This window comes from Nesoenas mayeri, assembly GCF_963082525.1.
Source record: "Nesoenas mayeri genome assembly, chromosome: Z".
In the NCBI taxonomy this organism is placed as follows: Eukaryota; Metazoa; Chordata; class Aves; order Columbiformes; family Columbidae; genus Nesoenas; species Nesoenas mayeri.
Window position 1 is genome coordinate 75645612 of NC_137542.1, and position 17164 is coordinate 75662775.

General features: G+C 41.9%; 1 protein-coding gene across 1 annotated transcript in view; it reads right to left on the reverse strand.

Moving 5' to 3' along the window:
- Positions 1 to 14036: 14036 nt before the first annotated feature.
- SMAD2 (SMAD family member 2) overlaps positions 14037 to 17164 on the reverse strand; it is a 48078-nt gene continuing 44950 nt past the window's right edge. The window contains exon 11 of the mRNA XM_080362852.1: positions 14037 to 15450. Within this exon, the coding sequence (XP_080218978.1) occupies positions 15327 to 15450 (124 nt within the window). The 3' untranslated portion in view covers positions 14037 to 15326. The remainder of the gene's footprint in view (positions 15451 to 17164) is intronic.

The window sequence follows — 17164 nt, forward strand, 5'->3', positions numbered from 1 at the left end:
CCCATCTATAAGGTTACGCTGATAATATTCGTGCATTTCAAGGTTTTATCTTATCTCTCGTGTTTTTTTTTTTTTCAGGGAAGTAAATTTCCTGGGAAACCTTCACATATTTATCCTGTTACTTGCAATGAAAGCCCTGCCTATTAGATTAACATTTGTCTGGGAAAGAAGGAGGAAAAAAGGGGGGAGAAAAGGGGTGGGTGGGGGAAACAGGGGAAAAGAGGGAAAAAAAACAGGGGGGAAGAGAAGAGAGGAGAAAAATATAAAAGAGAGAAAAAAAGAAAGAAGAGAAAAAAAGAGAAGAGAAAAAATTAGAAAAAGGGAAAGAGGGGGAAGAAGAGAGGAAAGAAGAGGAAATAGGAGGAAAAAGGAAGACAAAGAGAGGAAAGAAGAGGAAATAGGAGGAAAAAGGAAGACAAAGAGAGGAAAGAAGAGGAAATAGGAGGGAAAAGGAAGACAAAGAGAGGAAAAAGAAGAAAAAGAAAAGGAAAAAAAAAAAAGAGGGACAAAAGGGAAAAGAGAGGGGGAAAGGGGGTGGAAAGAGTTGGGGGAAGAGGGAAGAAAAAAAAAGAAGAAAAATGAAAAAAAAAGAGGGGAAAAAATAAAATAAAAGTAGGGAAAAAAGAGAAAAACCCCAAACCCTAGAAATTCTGGAGTCCAGATCCTTACAGGCAGCATAAAACCAACACAGCAACTAAGAGAAACTGGCCTTTTGGTATCTGGACTGAATTGCTTTAAGTGACGCATATGAAAAATATCATTTGACATCAAAATCTCCTGATCTTCCTGACTGCCCGAAATACGATGATAGAAAGTCTCTCTCTTTCAATGAGTATTAGCTTACTTAGGAATATTTTCTTTCACGTGTATAATGTTTCAGTGCAAACTCTCTGCAGGGTATGGGTTTCATTAGCTTTTTCATTTCAAGTTTTGCTGTGTGCTTTCTTTTTAAAAATAAAATAAAAATTTAAAAAAATCTGAATTTTCACGGCTTGAGGCTACCACAACTTTTTCTCCCCATTAAACAGGATTTAAATTCCCAACACAGTTGGCCATAATCACAATAAAATAGCCAAACACGACCCAGATACTTTTCATTGAGTTCGTATTGGTGTGCATCATCTCTATAAATTCCTGGGGTGTCTGGTGGCCTTTAGTACTTTGTAATTTGAAAGTGTTTTCACAAACCACTCACTGTTTTTTTCTACCCCTCTGTTACTGTTGAGTTGAATTTCCTCATGTGGTTCGTGAGGAAATGATGCACTTGGCGATATTTTATGTATTTATTCACAGGCTGTGAGAAGGATTTGCATCACAAGCTCTGCAGACAGGGACATGGCAGAGCCACCCATAACTCCACGCATGGATAGATGAAGGTCCATCACAACTGTACCCTTGTTTCACCCACATGGGATCTTATCTTCAGGTGAAAACCCCCAACTAATCCCAGCAATTTCCTTACATTGTTAACTAAAAGAGGAGAGGGTCAGTGCTCCACAGTTCCAACCACAAAGCTGCTCAGCCCCACGACGTATTTACCCTCAAGGCTTCAGAGATGGAACACTGCTTGGAGAAGATATGGAAGATGATTCGTGATGCAGGTGAGAGGATCACTTAATCCCAGAGTGGCTGGGGTGGAAGGGACCTCTGGAGATCATCCAGTCCAACCCACCAGCTCAAGCAGAGTCACCAGAGCAGGTCACACAGGATTGTGTGCAGGTGGGTTGGAATGTCTCCAGAGAAGGAGGCTCCACAACCCCCCTGGGCAGCCTGGTCCAGTGTTCTGTTACCCTGAGAAGATGTTTCTCCTCATGTCCAGATGGAACCTCCTATGCTGCAGTCTGTCCATTGCCCCTCATCCTGTCATTGGTCACCACGGAACAGAGTCTGGTCCATCCTTTCGACACCCACTCTGGAGATATTGATCAGCATTGATGAGATCTCCTCTCATCCTTCTCCAGGCAGAACAGCCCCGACTCTCTCAGCCTTTCCTCATGAGGAAGATGCTCCAGATCCCTCAGCATCTTTTTAGCTCTAGAAGGAAGCATCTCAGATTCTTCAGTTTGAATGAGAAGACCTGGCAGCTGAGCCTGGTGGTGGAGGCATCTCAGCAATATGGCCGCAAGACTCAGCACACTCTCCTTGTCTTTGCTTGGAATTGCCGAATTCTTACCTTGAAGCAACAGTTTCCCATGACCCACCACCAAGACCTTCAAATAGCAGAACTTCCCTGACATGAAGGGTGTGAGAGCTCCTTTTAGGTGCGAGGCTTGGAGAAGTAAACAACATTAATCTCTTGGCTGAATTAGACACAGTCTTAGAGAAAAATGCAAGTAGACTCTGAAGGAACACTCCTCCTTTGAGACCTGAGCTGTGTCAGCCATGAAGATTCAGGTTTCCTTTATCTACACTGAGGGTGGTGAGAGTCTGTCCCAGGTTGCCCAGAGAGGTGGTGGATGAACCATCCCTGGAGACATCCCAGGCCAGGCTGGACGGGGCTCTGAGCACCCTGAGCTGGTGAAGATGTCCCTGCTCATGGCACTGGGGGACCTGGGAAGGTCCCTTCCAACTCAAATAATCCAGTGATTCTTTGAAAGAACCAAGTGTCCACCCCTCAACTAGGCATGGGGACAAAACGGATCTTAAATGAGCCAAAGGACTGGGGGGTTGGACTAGATAATTGTTTGAGGTTCCTCCCCATCCCTTACATTCTGTGATTCAAAGGGAAAACCCAGGCTGCTGATTCCACCAGGTATCCCAGAATAGTCAGGAGCTGTAACAGAGTGAAGGGAAAATTTGTTCTAGGAGTTTTCCCTTCCCTGTCTCTGACCCCTGGTACTACAGAGTTGGAGATGGAGTTAGCAAGCAAGGAGACCTGTAGGACACCCCAGCTGTGAGGAACAGTGTTTTAGATTCGGAATGAATCAAGTGGACAGACCTCTGGCTCAGGTGGTCAGGAATTGCCCCAGATGGGTTTCAGGGACCTCAACATGAAGGCTGCCTCCAAACTGCTTCACTGGCCAGAATCATGAGAGCACCATCCTGTCTTCTTCAGATTTTCACAAAGAAATAGCGAAGCTTGGGAGACCAACTCCAGGAGCGTTCAGCCGTGCAATCTGAACCACCTGAGAAAGACCCTGGGCACAAACCTGCTCAAAAGCAGAAGCATCAATGTTTCCTGGTCACATGGGAAATGAGCTGGCGGGGTTTATTTACATTTGGCTAACTCCACATCACATGCCCTCAAAATAATTTCAAAACAGATGTCCTACCTTGGAGCGGGGGGGCATGGAGAAGCAAAACTCCACTCAATTCATCTCCTAGAGCCTTCAAGGATGAGCGGGAGGGGAGCTGCTGAGACAAGCAAATCACATTGTCTTTACACCAAAGCCACAGGGAAATTGGGACCGCCTGACGGAGGAAATCTTTTTGATAGAGCACACTGCGGTTGACAGACCAGAAAACTTTGCATGAACGCTTTTTAAAACAGCCTGGAGCTTTAGGGCATGAATGTGAAATTTCTGCGTCTACCAGGGCTAAACCCAAGCTCCCCAAGTTGCCTGTATGAGCTACTCCAACCAGAAAAGATGGGGTTCACTAACACTAACCTGGGGAGAGATGGGCTTTTTGTTCCCAACCACCCAACGAGTCTTGCCACAGCGCAAGTGGTGACCAGGTTGCTGTGGGAAAGTCTGGCAGGAGAGTAAAGAGAGTGCAGCTCCATCTGGGAACACCTGAAGCAAAGCTTATGTATGAAACCTCATGTGAAGAAGAAAGACCATGTGCCCAAAGGTAATAGACACTAACTGACTGTGGTGGTTGGCTGGGATGTCAACTGCAGAATCAAGTTTGGCATGGTGGAAACCTTGCCCATAGGAAGTTAACGTTACCTTGCTAAAGAGTCACAAGATCATAGAATTGTTTTGGTTGGAAAGGACCTTTAAGATCATTAAGTCCAACCGTTAACTTAACGCTATCAAGTCCACCTCTAAATCATGTCCCTAAGAACCTCATATACGTGTTTTTTAAACACCTCCAGGGATGGTGACTCCACCGCTTCCCTGGACAGCCTGTTCCAATGCCTGACAAGGTTCTCTAACAAACTCCATGCTCACAAAGGCTATTTTAATCAAGCTTGGCACCTACCTAAGACCACAAGGTCTTACCTGCAACCACTGTAGGATGTCTTCAAAACACATTTTTGTGGCCTTTTCCCAGATTTTAGCTGTCCTAGGCTTTGGGAGACCCAAGGTTTTGCACAAACCATCTTGAGAGGGAAGTGATTTAGTCACCATCCCTGGAGGGGTTCAACAGACACATAAATGAGGTTCTTTAGGGATATGGGTTAGTGCCAGGGTTGGGTTAATGGTTGGACTTGATGAACGTGAGGGTCTCTTCCAAAGAAAATTACTCTATGATATGGGAAAAATGACACTTCCCCATCATACAGCTCAAGAGGTTGCTTCCCTGGATTGTAAGATAATGAGGCTAGGGAGTTAAATAACAGCACAGCAAATTTTGGGAAGACAAGACAGTCCTGTTGTTAGGAGGTGTGAAAACCGGGAAGGGGTTTAGACAACAGCTTTGAGAAGGAGAAATGCCCACATCCATATAGAAGTTACTGTGCTGTACATACCAGCTGGAGAAGGTTTAGAACCAAATGCCTACCCTATGTGAAGGGAGGCGGATGATTTTCATGCTATTTGGGAATAGAAAGTTGAAAGTGAGAAATATTCAGTAGAAGACTTGTCAGAAAAAATTAGTTTTTCAATATCTGGAGACACATGGGGTGACAAGCTCAGGGAGGCTGCTTGGCTGGAAAGATGACCAAGGGACCAACTTGTCTGCTTTGCTTTTATTCAACAGTCCCATGTAATCAACACTTTTCCATGTAACATTTTGATTCCATCAGAAGTGCCTGGCTCTTTAAAAAAAATAAATCCAAAGCTAATAAATTCAGTGACCTCTTTTATGTAAATAGGATAAAAATTATCACCTAATACTGTGCAACAAAGACTTTATTGATATTTTATTAATAAGTTCCTTAAAGATTTGTAATCAAAGGTACCCCTCTTTTTTATTTTTTTAAGAGTAGTAAATTTCAAAGGATCGAGTTTTTCTCAATGTAACATCGAAGGTGCTTATTTGCTTTTGTTCTTTCAAGCTTCTTCACTCTCACAAGCGTCAGGTTCTATTTAAAACCCTGCTAGCTGTGAGATAGCTGTGTCACTGGTCATTCTCACCCACCTTCTCTGGGAGGTGAGAAGAGCAGGTTGTTTATTAGATGGCTTTGGGTTGATGCCCAAGGTCAAACAAGCTTGTCTTACACAAGGAATCAAGGTCAGTAAGGGTCCTCAGGCCTTGTGTTTTACCCTCTCAATAAGCAAGGGCAGCTTGTAATAATGTCAAATCTGCAAATTCCAAGACTCCTAAGAACAAAAATAGTCAGTCAACTGATACACGACTAGTTTCATAAATATCAAACACCTGTTTCTCATTATTTTGCCTCTTTGAAGAAGATACTTTCCTATTTCAGCTGGTCAGAAGGCCAACCCCATCTTGAGTTACAGTCTGGTCATAGAACCTCCACCACTGCCTCATGAACTAAGGACAAGAAAACCACCCTCATGGGTGTCATTGGGCTGGAACCAGAACACTCCCACAAGCTAAAAGAAGGGGGAAACAAAGCAAAACGTCTCTGTAGTCACAAGTCTTTTCAGTGTTTCCATGACTCCATAGTTCTATGGGCTGCCAGCCAACGGTGGTACCCTGTCCAAAAAAATATTCATAGAATGGTTTGGGTTGGAAGGGACATTCCCAGCTCCCCCAGTGCCCCCCTTGCCATGAGCAGGGACATCTTCACCAGCTCAGGTTGCTCAGAGGCCCGTCCAGCCTGGCCTGGGATGTCTCCAGGGATGGTTCAGCCACCACCTCTCTGCCCAACCTGGGACAGGCTCTCACCACCCTCAGGGACAACAATTCCTTCCTCATGTCCAGCCTGAATCTCCCCTCTTTCAGTTTAAAACCATTACTATACTGTGGCTTAATGAAATCAGTCTGAGGCTCAAAAGCAGGAAGACGGGGGTTTTAATGCCAACTCTGCTGCTGCATCACCAGGCTAAAAGCGACCAAAAAACTTCCCACGAGCTTAAACTTATTTGAAAGTACATTGGGTTGACACACACAATAAACACCCAAGGTCTCCAGGAAAACAAGGGCAGAAAAACCCACTGACTGTAGTTCTCTGCTTTCCATCTTCACATCATTCTCCAGCTCTGCTCCCTTGACATTCCTCCACACAAACCTCTATCAGATCATTTTCCCCTCCTCCTCCATCATTGCGGAGGTTTGACGCCCACGTTGAGGGAACCTGATGCCTCTGCTATATAGAACAACTCCCGCAAGCACCTTTTAAAGGAGAGTGGCAGAGGAGACTTACTACCTTTTTTTTTTTTTTAATTTATTTCTGAAATTACGATCACGTTACCTCTTATCATACTCAGTATCAGCATTTCATCCCTTTTTAATCTTCACACTTCATTAGATCTTTTCTGTAGGAAAGAGGCCCAAAGGGACTTGGCTTGTAAAAGTTGATAACACCTTAACCACACAGAATCATAGAATCATTTCCGTTGGAAAAGACCCTTAAGATCATCGAGTCCAACCATAACCTAACTCTGGCATTAAACCATGTCCCTAAGAACCTTGTCTATGCATCTTTTAAACACACGGATAACAAGAACACAAAAAAGATCGCAGACTGCTCGTCAAAGGCCAGATTTCACAGATGCCAGCTACAGCACAGGACATTTATGAATATCGAGGCAAGCAACAGCTCCTGTACACCTCAAAAGATCTTAGAAATCAGTAGTTTGGGAATTAGCTCAATCACAGCTGGGGAAATTATCATAGTCAGAGCTCCACGGGTGCAGACATGCCAAGATTACCACAAAATGCATGAATTTTGGGTTGAACTGGAATGACTTAAACATCCCACACCACAGGAAGAAGTCGACCAATTCTTCCCTCCTCCCCTTATGTTTTAATCCAGCTAGACTGGCTTTTTCTAACTAGATGTCAATTGAGCCTAATATTTAAGAAATACAAATGCATTTCAATACCTAGCTAAGTCATTAAGCTGGCTTTTGACAAGGTCTTAGCAAATTTGGCTCACCAGTAGCTTCTGCAAGCAGACTGGAGCTCCTCGAGTCAGCATCTGAACCGTGGTCAAAAAGTCAGTTAATCCATCGCCATCCGTCTGTATTTTGTCAGCCACCCAGTTGGACATAACAGACCCGATGGTAGCAATTAGTGTGGCCAGTGCTACCTACTGCAGTGCTAATTAATAGCACAATTAGGCCTTCTAAATGTACCCAGATCTTTTGACAGCACCAGACACGGGGTGCTGGTGGAAGGCAGGAGGAGAAGCATCCTTGCTTACCCTAGGTCAGAGATTCAATTTCCCAAAATCCTGCTCAACCTCCCCAATGTCACAATATTAATAAATGATTCTTTCTGCTCGTTAAGCACTGGGTACAAACAGATCTCCAGAACTTTACAGTCACCTTTTGGCTCCCTAACAAAGACAACGCTCAAGGGTTTTGACTCCTTACAGCATCCACTCACATGTAAACTGGCCACAGCTCTACTAACAGAAGGTAGAACTCAGAGAGAAAACATAAATTCTGGTCATTATCATGTAATTATGGTATTACCACAGCAGAGATTACTGGTAGTTCCCCTTGATTTCAACTGGATGACCAGAAATAAGGTCCTGAGGAAGCACCTTCTGAAAGGTATGAGAGAAATGGAACTGCTAAGCTTTAGTTTGTGCCCTTGGGGTGGCAACAAGACCAGAACTGCCTTCTCAGATGTACTAAGTTCATTACATCAAACCAAATCAATAACTCAACTGATGGTTGACCTGTTTTCTGATGTCTTCACTGGAGACAGGACACCTTTGCCATACTGTGTGTCAGCCAAATGAAGCTGCACAAAACAAGGGTCTGTTCATATGACAAGCTAAAAATAATACAAGTCTGTGATCAAGTGCCCTGCACTTGAAATAAAGCCTCGCAAGCTGAAGTTCAGTGAGACTTCAGTCCATCAGCCAGGCAGGTTTCAACCCAGTACTCTTAAAACCAAACAATTAAAATATTTAGATTGTTACTTGCATGCTAATTCCTTTCCTATTTCCCCCCGTTTTGAAGTAGATAACTTTGAAGCTGTTTTTTCCTTCCTCCTTCTAATAGTACTTCCTGTGGAAATAAGCATTTAGGAAAGGAAAAATCCTCTTTAATATTCTTCTTCAGAAGAACACAGTGTTTTCTTCACATTTGACAGGCATGGCTGCTGTTTGTCATGCAAAACCCCACTGATTTTGGATTTAAGTGTTTTTAGAGTGAAATCAGGTGACAAAGAAGTCTTGCAAAGCTTTAGTCAGACTTTCTGCTCAGTCCCTAACAAAAGAGATGCCACCAAAAACTCCCAAAACAAAACACTTTTGCTTCACATGATGAGATGTGCTATTTGCTGAGGAGTACTTGAACACTTGCAGGGATTGTCCAAGCACTCTCATTAAAGAACAAGCAAAACTCTTCTCCGAAATCAAAATTCATGTAGATATTACAGTAAATCTCTTCTCACAAGGCTTGTGGGATTTTTATTACTATTTATTTGTAATACTGCTTCTCCTTGTGGGTCAGGTAACAGTCTCTTCCATCCAGTACCAGGCTGCAGAACAAGTTATTTCAGTTCTTCAGTCTTGAGCTCAAGTTGCTCCTCAAGGGACTAAGCTAAGTCTTAGCTTTGACAGTAAAAAGATATGCAAAACTAGGGTTGTGCTCAGCTCAATTTCCATTAAGCCTGCTCCTGTGTCAGTGCTGAAACGAAAGGAAAACCAGTTTTATGACCTTTAACTAGCTGATACATAATCAAGAACGTTCAGATAACTGGTCAGGGTGCTTTGGTGACCACATACCAGTGCTGAAGCTGAGCATCAGCCACTTTGTTTTTCAGCTCTACCACTTTTCCTGTTCTACCAAACCGCAGTTATTTCTCAGCCCTGGCTCTTCGCCCATTTTAATTTCACACACTATACAAACCTCAAAGCCTGAGCACATTACGAAGATATTTTCCCCTCACATCAGTACTAACCTCAGCATTGCTAATAGCTGTGGTTTTTCCTCCCATTGGACTCTCAGACTTCTGAAGCTGGAAAAGAAAAGACAAGTGAACTTGTCTAGAAGGGGATTATTGTTCCTAAATTAATGTTATCATTTGCAAAGTTTAACTACAAAAAGAAAATACAGGGCTTATGTTGGCGTATATGTATGAATCTCTTTTGCAAGGCATGTCCAGCCTGGAGGGTTGATGTTCTCCAGAGCAACCACAGCCCTTCCCAACCCACAGCTCAACAGGCCTTTCTCACTTCTGACATCACTTACGTCCTCAGATGCACCACAGTCCTCATCCAAAAGACGATTTCATTTGTTGCCCACTACAAATCACGTTTTTCCCAGATCCTTTTCTGCCAAAGTGGATGTTCTTTGCTATTCCACTAGATCACTCATAAAAATACATGACAGCTAATTCTAAAGTACTTTCTCCACTCTCAGACAGCAGTCGGGTAGTGAACATTTGTTCAACTCTCTGGTGGACCTTGTGGAGCTCTCACCCATCTCCACCAGCAGCAGAGACAAGCCCAAGCTTGACCTGGCTTGGGAACCAAGGATGTGAGGAGGTCACAGCACCGACATACAGCACAACCTGGCTCAGGTCCCCAAGGAATTTCACTGAGCTGACATCCCCTGGGTTAGTCCACGGTCCTTCTCCATGTGGCGTCACTTGGATTTCCACCAGCTCACAGATCTCGGCACTACCTGCCACTGTTTCCTGGCAAGATAAATTCTGCTCTTCTCAGAGCTACAGTAGGATCGAGTCTTGCTCCTCTCCTGGGAAGCCTGTCTCTGTTGCCTGAGGCTTGTTTTTAAATCACAGGCTTCATCACAGAAAAAGAAGTTACACCAACACCCAGCTGTGAAAGTCCTGATGAGTCCATGCTGAACAACTCCTACCCAAATCTCAACAGCTTAAGCACATCTTTTTCTCAGCTTCGCTTTGTGAATCCCACAGATCAACTCTTCAAGGAGATGCAACACAAACAGAAAAGACAGGACTTCTGAAGTGTTTTCTAAACTCATTATGCTTGGGTTTTATTTCAAAGTAATTCATAAACCTAGACAAACTAAGCTTTCCTGTATTCTATTCCCTAACTCTTTCACATCTCTGCAGAGTTTGGAGCACACGACAAATAACCCCGCGGATTCTGCAATTTCTGGTCCAACGTACGTTTCTACAGCTTGACCTGCTTCTTGTAAACTGGCTGCATGTTTTAGGCTCCAGCGTCCCTGTTTCATTATTCCTCTATCAAAGGCGACCCACCACCAAGACAAAGATTTCATATATTTAAATAAGAACCAACGGGCAGCACGCACTCCTTCTCACAAAGATAAACTACATCTGCTGGCAGCCTAAATTTAATGATTTTTCTATGCTTGGTGCCGCAATACCTGTTCTTAAAATTTTACTTCAAAACAAAAAGGCAAGTAAGTAAGACTTTAAAGCAAAGATCAGTTTGAAAAGCAAATGGAATCTGCAGCCTCAGGTATGCATTGTGCATAAGCTCAATTAATTCATGAGGCATACATTAATTTTTTATTATACCTTAACAGCTTTAGATGAGCAAATATCTAGATGCTGTTAACAGAAAAATCAGCTTTGTTTCAACTTCCCGTTGCAAATTAAAATACAAAAACCCACAACAGTAGGGCTGGAATATATATTTATCCATTGTCACTTTGGACTCTATTCCAAAAGGAACAGAACAAGCAACTGGGCTTTACTGAATCCATCCTGACTAAATTTTCTACGTGGCAGAAAAGAATCAAGAGCATCAAGCTCTGACATCTTTACATATCCATTTCTTGTCACTCATTTTTCTTCTGCCAACTAACTAGATTTAATCCTGATTACAGGTAATGAAGCAACAGCTAATGTAACATCAAAGACTCTTCTTGGCTTTGAAGCCTTGACTCTCGTTTTCGTAGCTGTGACAGTCTGGTTCTAGAAACTTACTCCACCAACTGTGCTTTCCCAGGAGAAGAAAACAGCAACCTTATTTGGAGCAATTTTTACCCAAAAGAGAGATGGAAAAGTGGACCAACGTGACCGAAGTTTATTTTTAAACAGCCTCCTTTAATACACAGTTTATGATGGTTATTTCCTAGTCACATAGTCATGAAAACACACACTTCATTAATGTTTTCTTAATAGTAATAAACTTTCAGACCAGCTGCAATGTAATTCCCTGAGCAGGTCCTTCCTTTCTGATATAGCTGGTGTGTTACCTGCAATATCTGTAATTCTTCTAAGAACACCAGTGTTCTTCAGAGCTATTAATGCAGCTTCAGTGTCCCCAAAATTAGGTTATAGTCGAACTTGTTTTGGTAAAAGGAACACAGCTTCATACTCAAGTAAAATGCTGTGTGGGTGGAGTGTAGTGAAATCCTGTATTTCACAATATTTTAACTCAAAACCCAGCTGCAGTAAAATTTCAGTTTGCAATGCTAAAAAAAGCTGTAACCACAATGAAGTATGACAAGTCTGAAGGTTAACACAAAGCGCTTACAGTTCACTGTGCCAACAGTTTAGAGCTGCAGATGATTATCAAACCCCCAAACATCACACCCTCCCCACTTCAACAAGAAACATCAGGTTGGACACGTAAACATAAAAATCTTAGTGAAGAACAGTAGTTGTGATTTCTAATTTCCACCGTGTAAATTAGTTTAAAGCTATTATTCCTAAACATCTAAGCTGACTACTTTGATGGCACACAAGAATATTTTAAGGCAGATATTTGTACTTTATGTATTTAAATCAGGCAGAGAAGAATTCAGAGCCCCAAATTCAGATTTTACCTCTCCCTGCTGAGTATACAGGGAGTCTGAAGTTAAAACTATTTATGGTGTTTGCCTGCAATCGGTCTCAACTTCTGAATAAGAACAAGAAACCACCACAGCTCTCACCACGTTCTGGATTTGTAGAACAGCACTTGGAAGTCAAGGGACTCTGTGCAAGATGCTAAAGTAACAGCAGAAAATTCCTGTTGCAGAGTTTACCACATAAATAGAAACATGCACAAAAGGAAGGAAGAAATACACAAAGATGATGCTCTACTATCAATTCTCACAGTTCAAAGGTGCAGGAGTCCAGACATTCGACATTGTTCTCAAAGCCTCAGACCTGGAACAACTTCTAAACTAAATCAGGTTTTTCTTTGGAGGGGGAATGGTTCTGAAATGTCAGCTCAGTGCAGCCAAACTGCTAAAAGGCAACTCAAAAATGATTTTTAGGCTCGGTCGTTAACAGTACCTGATTTCTGATGACTTGGCTTTGGTAGTACTATAGAAACCAAGCTCAGGGCTAATGACAAGAGAGAGATCACAACCCGTGTGCACGGAATCCCTGTGCAAACTAGAGGCAACATCATGTAGAGCTTTTCCAGCTTCATGATACAGATAAGCAGCTGGCTACCCACACTTAAAGTTGATTACTCCCTGCTTGGTACGTATTTCATTTAACAAAACAGCCTAATTGAAAAAAATAGTTCACTTTTCACTTGTATTCTGGACGTTGGTACTTTGACTGGCAGAAGAGAGGAGGGATGAAGTCACATTCCTTATGTACTACAGGCATTAAGATGCTTGAGCAGGCACTGGTCAGATCCTGAAGAAGAGTGGAACAGCAGTGGCGTAAGTCAGAAGGGCACTGGATTAAGAAACAGGAGTAGGTTAAAGTTACCCAAGAACTGCCAAAGGCATTTAAATGAAACACAGGCACGCAAACATTTCAAACACAGATAAAGTTCCCTTGTTGCACTGCGCTGTGGCTGAAACAGTAATGGCAGGAGAGAATATTTCAGTGGTACAAAAAAAAAGTCATAAAAAGCGACTTCTGCACAAACTGAAATGGCCTCGCATGCCGGCAGCGCCGCAGGCCCACAGATAACGCCCGCGGTGTCCTTGTACGCGGCTTGGATGTGCCCACCATAAAAAACACAACACGGACCAGTCAAGGCTATTACCATGTTCACAGCAAAGCAATTAACGTCACTGTCCCCAAATGGACTCGTGCAGAAATCCACAGGATGCAGACCACAGAACTGGGTTGTGGTAGAGAAAAGCACCAGCTTTAGTAAACTTGATCTAGAGTAGAAGTCTATCACTAAACACAAATGGACCCAGAACCTCCATGACAGATGCGTAAGACTGATTTCACCATCTAAACAACAGCTTTCCAGCCACAACATGCAGGACACTGGTGCCATTTATTTTGTAGAATGATTCCTAACGTTCAACATATATATATATATATATACATATAGCAATTAATTAAGAAAAAACCCAACCATCATGAGAATTAAAACTTTTATTAGTGTATTCACATATTAGGCAAATGCAACACGCATGAAGCATATTTCTTAGGTTCACAAGTTCTACCAATACATTAGTCTACTGGTAAAACTAACACAAACTGGTAACTGCTTTGCCAAATTTTTTTAAAGGTGTCTGGCCCGTTTTTTCAAGGCTTGATTTTTGGTATTGCTTCTATGCCCTAGTCATTATGGCATAAAAATATCCATCGCTATCATCGATTCAGTCGACTGATTAAAAGCTGTAACACTGGCCACATTTTTGTTCTCAAAGCTAAAGTTCTCACTAGTTGTACTTACAAAGTACAGAACTAGTGTAATGGATGAAACAATGGGGGGAAAAAAAAAACAAAACAAAAAAACAGACAAAGGCAATCCCGCTACTGCCACAATAACAAAAGAATGACAGACAGCTAGATTACAAGATTGTTAGTAAGATATTTTTTTTCAAGTCAGAATAACCCTTCTATACAGTTTCCCAACCCTTTCCCAACCCAGACTTATCTGTAGAATATATTTCAGAATATTTTTAATATGGTGCAGCTGTAGTGTCCAAGGGTTCACAATAACATGCACTGTCACGAAGAACCTAGAAGTCCTTCTTCGCTGGTCATACCTCAGCAACCACTATCCTAGAGGTTTTGCAGAAGCAACTACTTTTAATAACAAGGCCCATTATGACGTAATGAATGCGTATGATCTGGTATGTAAGTAAGCTAGACAAAGCCACTCTGATCAGAAATTTAAATTGTTACTGAAATATGTTAAGAAGCTGCATCTATTTAAAACCTATACGAAAGAGTCTAGTTTACCCTGGGAAAGGATTTTTTTTTTTCAAGGTATATGGCTCCAAAAAACTAAAAAAAATCCATTATTTTTAGTGACATCTGTTTAATGAAAAAAACACAGATGTAAGGGGTAAGCCAGTAACCTTGTCTACTTAATCCAGTATCCAAAATGCTACAGTAAATTCTCATTCCATGAGAAAACACACTGATTTCAATGATTCGAGGTACAAAAAAAGTCACAAATTACATCAGTGCCCGCAATATTGCTGGCAACAGACGCATCAACTCAGATGGGTAGGGAAAAATAGACTCCTAGTGTGATGGATACTCAGAATTTATAATATGAATTCATTTTAGGCCCCATTAAGCATATAAAGCATCTTAAGATTTCACAGATGAATCTCAAGACATTTCTTTCCCTTCCAATGGAGGGATTTTCTTTTTCTTTAAGAAGGCAGCAAAAAGTTAAGCTTTTCTACAAGGAAAGTCTGCTTTTTATGTTTAGGACAACTCGAAAATCTGCTTATATAAAAAAATATAAAAGAATAAAGGAGTAGAGTCTTGGAATTTTATGAGAGATTTGCCCCAATCAAAAAAACAAACAACTATTTATGGGAACTAAAATGTAGAACAGCACAATACTGTGATATTTGAGATCATGATACATTACCTGTACATATACTTAGCTATCCATGTTATTGATAAACCATTAGGACACTCAATTATATACCCAATAAAAACACCATTAAGAGTCTTTAGAACTGTCCCTTCTTCTTTCTGAAGAAGGCATTTCTATACACTAAATTTTCATCTAGTATCAGAGTATAGGAAACAGAATCCACAAGGTGCTTTAATTGATGAGACCTCAAGTGCTGTTTTTCTTTTTTTTTTTCCTTGTTTTTCTTTTTTTTTTTTTTAAAAACCTTTTTGGATAGTAAACAGTTCATGGGGACCACACACAAATACTAACGACAGACGAGCTGTTATATTAAGTCTGTTGATTGGACTCAATATTTAGCCCACTGGTAAGGGAGGAAGGAGTTTTACGACATGCTGGAGCAGCGTACTGAAGGGGAGCCCATCTGAGTCAATACTTTGTCCAGCCATTGTAGAGGTCCGTTCAGATGAAGTTCGATCCAGCAAGGAGTGCTTGTTACCGTTTGCCGTCTAGGAGATAAAAAATAGGAGAGTCAGAAAGGAGCTTCGGCTGCCAAAAAGTCCTTCATCATACGACCAAATATGTTTCCCTTCATAACTACGACCTAGGAGTATAAAAATCTGCAACCATTACCATAAGTGTTCCTAAGCTTTTTTCAGACAGTCTAGGGAGGGAGGAAAAGGGAGGGAGGAAAAGGGAGGGAGGAAAAGGGAGGGAGGAAAAGGGAGGGAGGAAAAGGGAGGGAGGAAAAGGGAGGGAGGAAAAGGGAGGGAGGAAAAGGGAGGGAGGAAAAGGGAGGGAGGAAAAGGGAGGGAGGAAAAGGGAGGGAGGAAAAGGGAGGGAGGAAGGAGGAAAAAGAGGGAAGGAAAAAGGAGGAAGGAAGGAGGAAAAGGGAGGAAGGAGGGAGGAAAAGGGAGGAAGGAGGGAGGAAAAAGAAAGAAAAAAATTAACACAAGAGGAGATAGCTGTATGCAGCTATATTACAGCCTTTGAAAGGCCTGTATGGATAACAGAGTTTGAATTTTGTAGAAAACTACCGAGAAATACAGAATAAACCACTTGGCTCTGCACTGTCGTTGTGGCCAAACAACACAACACTATTGCAGCCATCGGGTCTGGCTTTTTGAAGCAATGTACAAGAGAAACGTCTGAGGAAACTGGCAGATGTTGTCAGAAATGCTACGTCAAAGCGTGGTTGAGCTGCGCTGACTGATGCTATCTCAAAAATTCACCTCTGATTTCCTGTAATCTTACATTTCTACATGTGTTTTGCACTGTAACATCCTCGCTCAATCAATTTCAGTAAAAATTGCATTTCCCTTGTCTTCTATATAAACTTGCACATAATCTTCCACCACAGAAGCCATTAATCAAACACCATCTAGAAAGCCTCAGTGAAGCTTTATAGTTGTCAACCCTGAAGCTTTACTCACTTTGCCACATATCCTTGTTTCAGAGACCTGTTATTCAAAGAAAATCTTCCTGCTCATCTCTAAAATCAATAAATTGGCATTGGCCATCCTCTTGCCTGAGAAATCCTGTTACTTCACTATTTCCACTTGAGGCATGGGAGTTTTCCCACAAGACTGGCAAGACTAGTGTTGCTAAGTCAGTTTTTCCAAATAATTCTAGCTATCCCAAAGCCAAAGCAAAGAGGTGTTAAGATTTCAAGGCAAGCAGATTAGTCGGACACGTTTTTACTGTTGGCAATGCAACCCTTGGCTTGAAGAAAATCTGTTTATGTAAACAGAGGAACTGAAATGGCAGAAAGATTAAGAAGATGAATTTCAAAGGATGGATTTCAAAAGTTGTCTGTGGTTTCACATTTTTCTAGAAGAAAGTGGCGAGGGTCTGTGCCCTGAATGCCAATGCCAAAACAAAGTGATCCAATAAAAGAACAATCTAAACCACAGGAAATGTAATTCCATTTAACTTTGAATACTCTCCCAAAGAAGGAAGCTCATTATTCCACCGCTGTCAACTCCCCTCCCATGTGTTCCACAACACACTTCCTCAAAATTCTCTAACTGGATCTGTTCAACAACCTTGGCTTTGTGCTACACCAGTAAAAGTTGCTAAAATAGCAACAGTCACTTAGCAGATGTGTCAAAGCTTCTACTTGTGAATTTCCAGTTCGTGTATCACTAAATCTCTGGTGTAATTACCTCTGCTTAACTTTCTTCAGAAGATGACCCTCAACCTAGATAGTTCATGTGTTAACGT